Source organism: Molossus molossus, unplaced genomic scaffold, assembly GCF_014108415.1.
Source record: "Molossus molossus isolate mMolMol1 unplaced genomic scaffold, mMolMol1.p scaffold_m16_p_9, whole genome shotgun sequence".
Lineage (NCBI taxonomy): Eukaryota > Metazoa > Chordata > Mammalia > Chiroptera > Molossidae > Molossus > Molossus molossus.
Genome location: NW_023425403.1, coordinates 88,079,561 through 88,089,428, shown reverse-complemented (window position 1 = coordinate 88,089,428; position 9,868 = coordinate 88,079,561). Strand labels below are relative to the sequence as shown.

The 9,868-nt window shown below is 36.4% G+C and overlaps 1 protein-coding gene across 1 annotated transcript; it reads right to left on the bottom strand.

The window, feature by feature from the left end:
* Positions 1–260: 260 nt before the first annotated feature.
* FAM216B (family with sequence similarity 216 member B) lies at positions 261–8,750 on the bottom strand. Its single transcript, XM_036249571.1, has 3 exons — positions 8,652–8,750; positions 6,769–6,889; positions 261–445 (listed from the first exon to the last, which is right to left on the bottom strand). The coding sequence occupies exons 1-3, from the start codon at positions 8,748–8,750 to the stop codon at positions 261–263; spliced, it is 405 nt and encodes a 134-aa protein (XP_036105464.1).
* Positions 8,751–9,868: the final 1,118 nt, after the last annotated feature.

The window sequence follows — 9,868 nt, the reverse complement described above, 5'->3', positions numbered from 1 at the left end:
TCAAGTCATTTTACTCTATAAATTATATGTAGAGTGAAAGGCTTATTTACTCTTAACTCCATTGCTCTTAAACCTCTCAACTTCTTCTTGCCGGTAAAATTTATGTGCATAGGAGAAAGATTATTTTTATTTGTGGTTTTGTATTAGAGATTTTTATTTATGTTCATTCAATAAATATACATGAAGCACTTACTAGATGTGAGGGGACATGAGCAAACTGCCTGTTTGAAAGGTCATGCAAAGTCTTAGTTCCTGAAGGATCAGAGCCCTGTGCTTTTGGCCCTGAGCTGAGCCACAGACGCAGGGAGTGCTAGCAGCCCTGTTCTTGTCACAGCCAAAGCCCTCCGGGGGATAGTTCTTTGAGGAGTCTTTTTGGCTGAGGCTCTCTTGGTTGAATCTCTAAGTATAGCAGCACAAGCCAAGGCCTCCTGTTGAGTAATATGACCTAGAGTGGAAAAATTAAGAAACTTTAATCAATTTACATCAATTTTACAAAACAAATAAACAACTCTGCAAATATTCACAGATTCACAAAATTTCTTCTACTTTGCAGGACAGAAACAATTGTATTTAGCACACTCAGATTGTATAATTTTTGAAGACAGGAAGTATATTATTCTTTGTTTGCATTTATTATTCAGTAGATTAAAAATTACATCGTCATTTGTTATCATGACAGATCATTTGGACAGGGAATTGAGCCATGAAGAATCTTCATGTGAATTGCTTATCTTTAGCATCAAAACCTTCTTCAAACCAGAAACATATATATTACATCTCTCTGTGCTTTTAATGTGCAGTTTTTAAACCACCTATACAATCATCTGGGTAAGACCACTGTTAATAATGCTTTTAAAAACTATTTGAATGCTCCCAACCAATTAGCTCACTGGACTGAGTGTCCTCCAATGGACTGAGCAGTCCCAGTTCAATTCCCAGTCAGGGCACATGCCTGTGTTATGGGCTCAATCACCAGTAGGGGGCATGCAGGAGGCAGCCAATCAATGTTCCTTTTTACATCAATGTTTCTATCTCTTCCTCCTTTCCTCTCTCTCTAAAAAAATCAATAAAAACATATTTTAAAAAATATTTGCATGAAAGTGGAAAATTTAAAAAGTTGGAATAGCAATACTTATATCTGAGAAAATAAATTTTAAACAAAGGCTACACTAAGAAACAAAGAAGAACACAACATAATAAAAGGAGCAATGCAACAAGAGGATATAACCCTTGTAAACATTTATGCATCCAACATAGGAACACCTAAATATATAAAGCATATCTTGATGAACATAAAGAGAGAGATCAATAGTAATGCAGTTATAGTAGAATACTCTTAACACCCCATTGACATCAGTGGATAGATCTTCCAGAAAGAAAATCAACAAGGAAACAATGGCCTTAAATGCACAGTAGATCAGAAGAAATTAATTGATGTCTTCAAAGCATTTAACCCCAAAGCAGCAGAATATACATCTTTTCAAGTGCATCTGGAACATATTCTAGGGTAGACAACATGTTAGGAGTCAAAACAAGTCTCAAGAAATTTAAGACGATTTAAATCACATCAAGCATCTTCTCTGACCATAATGGTTTGAAACTGGAAGTCAATCACAAGGAAAAAAAAAACTACAGAATAAGATGTTACTAAATAACAAATGGGTAAACAATGAGATCAAAGGAGAAATCAACAGATACCTTGAAACAAATGAAAATGAGAACACAACCACCCAAAATCTATGGGACATAGCAAAAACAACCCTAAGAGGGAAATTCATAGCATTACAGGCCTACCTGAAGAAACAAGAAAGATCTCAACAATAAAAAAATCTAACTTTAAACATGAAGAAACCAGAAAAAGAACAACTAACAAAGCCCAATGTGAGCCGAAAGATAAAATAATAATAAAGGTCAAAGAAGAAATAAACCAAATAAAATCTAAAAAACCACAACAACAACACAAAAGATCAATGAAACCAAAAAACTGATTCTTTGAAAAGATTAAGAAGATTGACAAACCTTTAACCATGCTCATCAAGAAAAAAAAGAGAGAGGACCCAAATACATAAAATCAGAAATGAAAGAGGAGAAGTAACAACTGACACCAAAGAAATATAGTGTATTATAAGAAATATTATGAACAAATAAATGCCAACAAATTGGACAAAATGGACAAATTTCTAGAAACATACAATCTTCCAAAACTGAATCAGGAAGAATCAGAGGATATGAGTAGACAGATTACAATTAGTGAAATTGATGTAGTAATTAAAATACTCCCAACAAACACAAGTCCTGGACTGGATAGTTTCACAGGTAAATTTTACCAAAAATTCAAGAACTAACACCTAACTTTCTCAAACTATTCCAAAAAAATTCAAGAAGAGGGAAGACTCCCAAGCTGATTTTACAAAGCCAACATTATCATAATTCCAAAACCAGATAAAGACATTCAAAGAAAGAAAATCATAAGGCAATATTTCTGATGAACATAGATGCTAAAATCCTCAACAAAATATTAGCACATTGATACATCAAAATGATCATACACCATAATTATGTGGGTTTTATTCTGGAGATGCAAGGTTGGTACAATATCCACAAATTCATTACATGATACACCACATAAAGAAAATGAAGGATAAAAATAACATGATCATATCAATAGATACAGAAAAAGCATTGATAAAATCCAACACCCATTTATGATAAAAATTTTCAGCAAAATAAGAATAGGGAGAACATAACTCAACATAATAAAGGCCATCTATGGCAATCCCAAAGCCAACATTATACTCAATGGGCAAAAGCTAAAAATGTTTCTCTTAAAATAAGGAATAAGACAAGGATATCCACTTTTACCACTCTCATTTAACATAGTACTGGAAGTCCTAGCCACAGCTCTCAGAGAGGACAAAGAAATAAAAGGCATTTGAATTAGAAAGGAGTAAAAGTAAAACTCTCATTATTTGCAGATGATATTATACTGTATATAGAAAACCCTAAAATTTTCATGGAAAAACTACTAGAATTGATAAATGAATTCAGTAAAGTAGCAGGATACAAAACAAATATCCAGAAATCAGTTGCTTTTGTATACAACAATAATGAACTATCAGAAAGAGAAACAAAGAAAGCAACTTTATTTATAAAATAATAAAAAATAAATACCTAAATAAAATACCTAAGAATAAATTTAACCAAAGATGTAAAAGACCTGTATTTGGAAAAATATAAGACACTAAAGAATGAAATTGAAGAAGATACAAGTGGGTGGCAGCATATATTGTGTTTATGAATAGAAAAAATTAACATCATTAAAATGTCTATACTATCCAAAGCAACCTATAGATTCAATGCAATTCCTATCAAGATACCAATGACATATTTTACAGAACTAGAAATAATATTCCAAAAATTTATATGAAACCACAAAAGACCCTGAGTAACCACAGCAACCTTGAGAAAGAAGTATAATATTGGAAGAGCAATGCTACCTAATATCAAACTATACCAACTACAAGGCCATAGTAATCAAAATAGCATGGTACTAGAATAAAGACATATAGATCAATGGAACAGAATAGAGAGGCCAGAAATAAACTCACACCTTTATGGTTAATTAATATTTGACAAAGGAGGCAGGAATATACAATGAAGTAAAGATCGTCTATTCAATAAATGGTGGTGAGAGAATTGAACAGATATGTGCAAAAAAATAAATCTAGGCCACCTTCTTACACCATACACAAGAATAAACTCAAAATGAATTAAAGACTTAAATGTAAGACTCAAAACCATAAAAATCCTAGTCTTGGCTGGTTTGGCTCAGTGGTTGGAGCGTCGGCCTGTGGACCAGAGAGTCCTGGGTTTGGTTCCTGCTAGGGGCACGTACCAAAAAAAACCCCCATAAAAATCCTAGAAGAAAACATAGGCAGTAAAATCTCAGACATTTCTCATAGAAACATTTTTTCAGATATATTTCCTTGGGCAAGGGAAACAAAAGAAAAAAAACAAATGAAATTAAATCAGACTAAAAAGTTTTGCACAGCAAAAGAAACCATGAACAAAATGAAAAGACAGCCCACTGAATGGGAGAACATATTTGCCAATGATACATCTGATAGGGGGCTAATATCCAAACTTTATAAAGAACTTATAAAACTCAACACTGGTCCTGGCTGGTGTAGCTCAGTGGTTTAGAGTGTTGGACCACGCACGAAAGGGTCACATGTTTGACTCCAGGTCAAGGGTACATTCATGGGTTGCAGGTTCAATCCCTGGCTCCAGTCAGGGTTCGTGGGGAGGCAACCAATGTGTCTCTCTCACATCTATGTTTCTCTCTCTATCTGTCTCTCTCTCTCTCTTCTTCTTCTCTCTCTCCCACTCTCTAAAAAAAAAATCAATGGAGAAACATCCTTGGGTAATGATTAACAACAACAAAAATCTCAACAACAAAAAATAAACAATCCAATTTAAAAAATGGGCAAAGGACCGGAATAGACACTTTTCCAGTGAGGACACACAGATGGCCAATGGACATCTGAAAAGATGCTCAATGTCAACAATCATCAGAGAAATGCAAATTGAAACCACAATGACATTGCCTCTCACCTGTAAGAATAGCTATTATCAATAAATCAACAAACAACAAGTGTTGGAGAGGATGTGGAGAAAAGGGAACCCTTGTGCACTGTTGGTGGGAATGCAGATTGGTGCAGCCACTGTGGAAAGCTGTATATAATTACCTCAAAAAAACTAAAAATGGAACTGCCTTATGACCCAATGATTCTCCTTCTTGGAACAGATCTGAGGAATCTCAAAACACCAGTTTCAAAGAATATATGCACCCCTATGTTCATTGCAGCGTTATTTATAATAGTCATGATTTGGAAGCAGCCCAAGTGTCTATCAGTAGATGAGTGGATAAAAAAGCAGTGGTACATTTACATACTACTTGGCTGTAAAAAATAAGGAAATCTTACCCTTTGTGACATCATGGATGGACCTAGAGTGTATTAAGTTAAGTGAAATAAGCCAGTCAGAGAAAGACAAATACTAGATATTTCATTTATATGTGGAATCTAATGAACAAATAAACAGATAAAATAGAAACAGACCCATAGGTGCAGAGAACAGATTGACAGTTGTCACAGGGGAAGGGGTTTGGCAGACTGGGTTAAAAAGCTGTAGGACTTAAGCAAAAAAAAAAAAAAAAAAAAGCTCATAGACACAGAGAACAGTATGGTGATTACCAGAGAAAAAGGGGAGTGGGGGGAGGTGGGAGAGGGTAAATGGGGGATAAATGGTGATGAAAAGAGACATGACTGGGTGAGGAACACACAATATATAGATGATATATTATTGAATTGTACTTTTGAAACTATAAAATATTTTTAACCAATGTAAACCCACTAAACTCAATAAAAAATAAAATATAATAAATTAAATGATTGATCAGTTTTTTTTAAATGCATTGATAATGTTTTTTAAAATGATTTCTGGTTCTATTCCAAAGTCCTTTTGAATCAGAAACTCAGAAATTTAGGCTTGGAAATTTGTATTTTAATAACATACAGAGGTGGATTTTATGTGCACTAAACATTGGCTATTCTGCTTCTAGGCTCATTGACTTCTAAGCAGTGTTATTCTGCAAACAAAACTACTAGATGATGTTTCTGCAACACTTCAAACAATCATTGGGACCAGCTGAATCCTGGCTCTGCCATTTACTAGTTACATGACCCTGGTCAAGTTTTGTAACTTATCCATGTTTCAATTTTCTCTTCTATAAAATATGGGTCATAAAGGCATCTACCATGTAGACGTGTTTGGGTTTTAAGTAAGATAATATATGCAAAGTGCTTAGAACAGTAGCTGGCACACAGGACGGTGCAATGAAAGATAGCTACTGTTACTGTGTTTGTTATTAAATCACTTGCAAAAAACATCTTTGCCTTTTGTTCAAATACAGAGACAACAGTATAGGTAGATTGCTAATGCCAAGTGAGTAGTTTAGAAAAAATAAAATAAAACTCTATGAGAGTTGGGAGAAGAGTTTAATAGAGAGGGGCTGAAGACTGAAAACATTTTTGAGAAATAAGACATTTAACAACAATTACATCTTTCCGTAGATTGTTGCTTATGATCTATGGGGGTCTTTCAGAACCATTATTTCATTTGTGCATCATACAGTCCCATGAGGTTCATGGAAGAGAGATGGTGAGCATGGAGACCAGAAGGCATGATCTTTGTAGGTGATGCTCCCAACTGACACTATCTGTGTGATCTTGATTAAGTTATATAACCCACTGAGCGGCAGTTCCCTTCCACTGTAAAGTGGGGAGAAAATGAGAAAGTACAGTAGGGCTCTGAGCACAATGTCTGGGACATTGTAAATGCTCAACAATAAAAATATTCCTGTTGTAGTAAGCCAAGTCTCTCAGTTTATGCAGCCAACGAGGGGCTGCTGAGCTGTGGTCTGAGCCTGGACCGTCTGCCTGAAGCCACGGTTGTCACTACTAGATCAAGTTCTTACAAATCTCAGAGAGTTGTTGACATTTTATAATAATCCATCCTCCGATTTCTTTAAACCCTCTAAATTTACCTATAGAATCTTGTTTACTATTGTCAGGGATAATTTAAACACACACATTGATAAAATAGCTCGCTGGCAGAGAACATTCTACTTGAGTTTTTCATCAGGAACAACTTCTGGCTGCACTCGTCCCTTGAGGTGCTGTTTCCAGGCCACGTAGTTAAACTCACCGAGCCGCTGCTGGTGCTGGAGGCCCTGAAGATAGCGGGTCTGCAGGGCCGCCCACTGGGGCCTGGAGCTGTAAATCCTCATGATACTGTAAAAGTAGCGCTGCTGCCCCTGGGTTAGGTCCTGTCAAAGCACAGCAGGTGATTGGACGAGTCGGTGGAGTTGACAGAATTAAGAGTGATATATTCAAAGCTGACTTTCGTGAAATAAGATGCTTCTCTCTCTGTTCTCACTCTTGTGCTCCCGATAGATAGATAGATAGATAGATAGATAGATAGATAGATAGATAGATGATAGATAGATAGATAGATAGATAGATAGATAGATAGATAGATAGATAGATATAGATATAGATAAAGGTGAAATGGCTAAGTAAAAGATTCTAGGTAAGTAGGTCAAAATTTGGGGCTGAGGAAGATCCAAGGATTTTTTTCGTTTTTACACAGATCCTGATGTATGCCAGGCCTCTGGGTGGGTAAAAGAGAACTTTTCACTGAGTTGTCAGTAAGCAGGGCAGATAGGTAGATAAATAGATGGGTAATGTGATAAGAGCTCAACAGAAGGAAAACAAACTCTACAGCAGTAAAGGAAACTTCTGAAATGAGATGATCAGCACATCTCATCTGAAGGGTGAAGAGGAAGTCCCCAAAGGGACTAGAATCCTGGTTCTAACAGGCATCAGCATCACCTGGTACTGTTGGAAGTTCAGATTCTCGGGCCCCACTCCAGACCTATAGAATAAAAAACTCGGGGGGGGGGGGGGGGGCGGGCAGCACTCTGAGCTTTAACAAGTCCTCCGGGTAATTCTGATAAACGCACAACAATATTTGAGAACCACCTGGCCAGAAGGAAAAGAGAGCTAATTAGAGGGAGGAGGCAGTACAACTTTTCTTAATAGGGCACAACATATCTGGATATACTGGGAAGCAGACTCCTCCTTTACTTCAACCAGAACATGGTGTCTGAGCTGGAAAGGCTATAGAGTTAGGCAGGGGAAGGTCACGGAAACCTTTATGCCATGGTAAGGGTTTTAAAATTACCTTTTTTTTTGTAAGGAACCATTTAAAGTCTCTATTTAAGGCAGTGTTTCTCAACAGGAGTGATGTTGACTTCAGATAATTGTTTATAAAAATAAAGCCACTTTTATCTGTTAGAAATTTTGTGTGCAATTGAAATAGGTGCGTCAGTTTTGTTTTGTTCGTTTGCTCGTTTTTGACGTCCAGAGTGAAAGTAGCAAAACCAAGTAATTCACAATTTGAGACATCATTTCCGCTTTACAATTTCTGGATTAGATGTTTTAAAAGGTAATATATTTGAAGAAGAAAATGGATTCCTAGTTAAACCTTTTCAAATGACTGAGGACAATATAATATGAAAATCCCAAGCCAATTCCAAGAGCAAAGCTCCCAAGTGCAGTGGGGTTTTCCAATATGGCAGAGAAGACCTTAAAAAATGTGGTTTTATTTAATAAGAAGAGAAAGTCTACTTCTTTTCCTTAGTAGAACTATCAACTTCCAAAAGAAGAAGCAGCAGTAACATTTCTAATATTCTTATCTAGTGGCTGATTCCTCCTTGAGGGGATGGCAGAGAATGGTAATTTTTACAGAGTATCTATGAGAATGGCTTTAACTAATTGGGGCTGAAAGGAGCGGACATGGCATTCCAGCCAGGAGCCAGAGGGTGGGCATGAGTTCCCTGTCACGGAGGGGGGGGGGGGTTAGAGCAGCCACACATTTATTCTCTCACACACGTGGTCAACATGCTCTGAGGGCTGATATTAGGCTCAGTGTTCTCCCAAATGCCGGGTAAACAAAGACATGAAAATTCCTCAAGCCCCGAGGGAGAGACAGACAAGCTCTCTTCATCTGTGAATAACATGCTGTACCTTCATTAATGAAGTGTCAGAGGCAGAGGGAGGGACGCGAATGCGAGGAATTTGTGGAAACTTCTGAAGCTTTGGCTGTCTTTTCTGTTTTTCTCCCATTCTCTTTCCTGTACCTCCAAGGAAACGACAAAGCACAGCATCAAATTGCATTTTGTTCAACCAATTTTGAGAAGGTACCTAAGTAAATAAATGAGCAAGTAAATAAATAAACAAATAAATAATGTTATGTATTTCAAGGGATAAGAAGTTTTCTCTCATTTCCAAGAAAGGGAACTCACCAGACTGTGTAGTTCTGCACTTGTCCCTATTCTCATCCTTTTTAAAAAAAATAATAATAATAATAAATCAATTTAATGACTTTTTGAGAGAGAGGAAAAGGAAGGGGTAGAGTGATAAACATTAATTTGTTGTTCCCGTATTTATGCATTCATTGGTTGATTCTGACCAGGGATTGGAGATGGGACCCACAACCTTGGCATATTGTGATGCTGCTCTAACCAACTGAGCTACCTGTCCAGGGCTCTATTCTCATCCCCTCCCTCCTTTTTCAATAGGAGGAATAGTTCAGAGCCCTATGTCTCTCTGTTTAACTCTGTGTTTGAAACAGGTGGTTTGTAGAACCATACCATGTCACAACAGTTATTTCTTGATAATTTCAAATAATATTATCTTCTTTAATTCCAAAGTTAATAGATGTCATTATGGAAAATTCAGGAAAAAATAAAAACATCAAAGAACATAACATAAACCATAATCTACCTGTCTATACTATTGTTGGCATTTGATCAATTTCCTTTTATTAATTTTCTCTGAGTACATTGTGTGTGATTTTAGAAAAGGGAGCTCATACTCTATTTGTTGTGCACTTTCCTAGCTCATTAAATATCTTTTAAAATATGATTTCCAGTGGCAGTATAGTAAAACGTTACATCATTTTCCATTTCTGGCACATTTAGATTTGCAATTTTATAACCTGGCCACATTTTTGCCACTTGCCTGGCCAACATACAAAATAAATTCGCACCTGCTTAAGAGTAAGTCTCCTTCCCATTTATTTTAGAAATTTGAATCTGAGGAGTACATAATAATTAAAAAAATTAGCAATCAAAGAATAATAGACATATTGGAATAAGGTTGCCAAGGCACAGAATGGGAACCCTGAGCATTTCCCCCTCTGCTCACGATTCTGCCCTTGGCAACAATGCCTACCTCATGAG

Coding starts and splice junctions, on each gene's coding strand:
- FAM216B (XM_036249571.1), bottom strand. CDS start 8,750: ATGGGAGAAAAACAGAAAAGACAGCCAAAGCTTCAGAAGTTTCCACAA. Junction 6,890..8,651: donor CTGACACTTCATTAATGAAG/GTACAGCATGTT, acceptor GTGCTTTGACAG/GACCTAACCCAGGGGCAGCA. Junction 446..6,768: donor CCAGCACCAGCAGCGGCTCG/GTGAGTTTAACT, acceptor TTTCCACTCTAG/GTCATATTACTCAACAGGAG.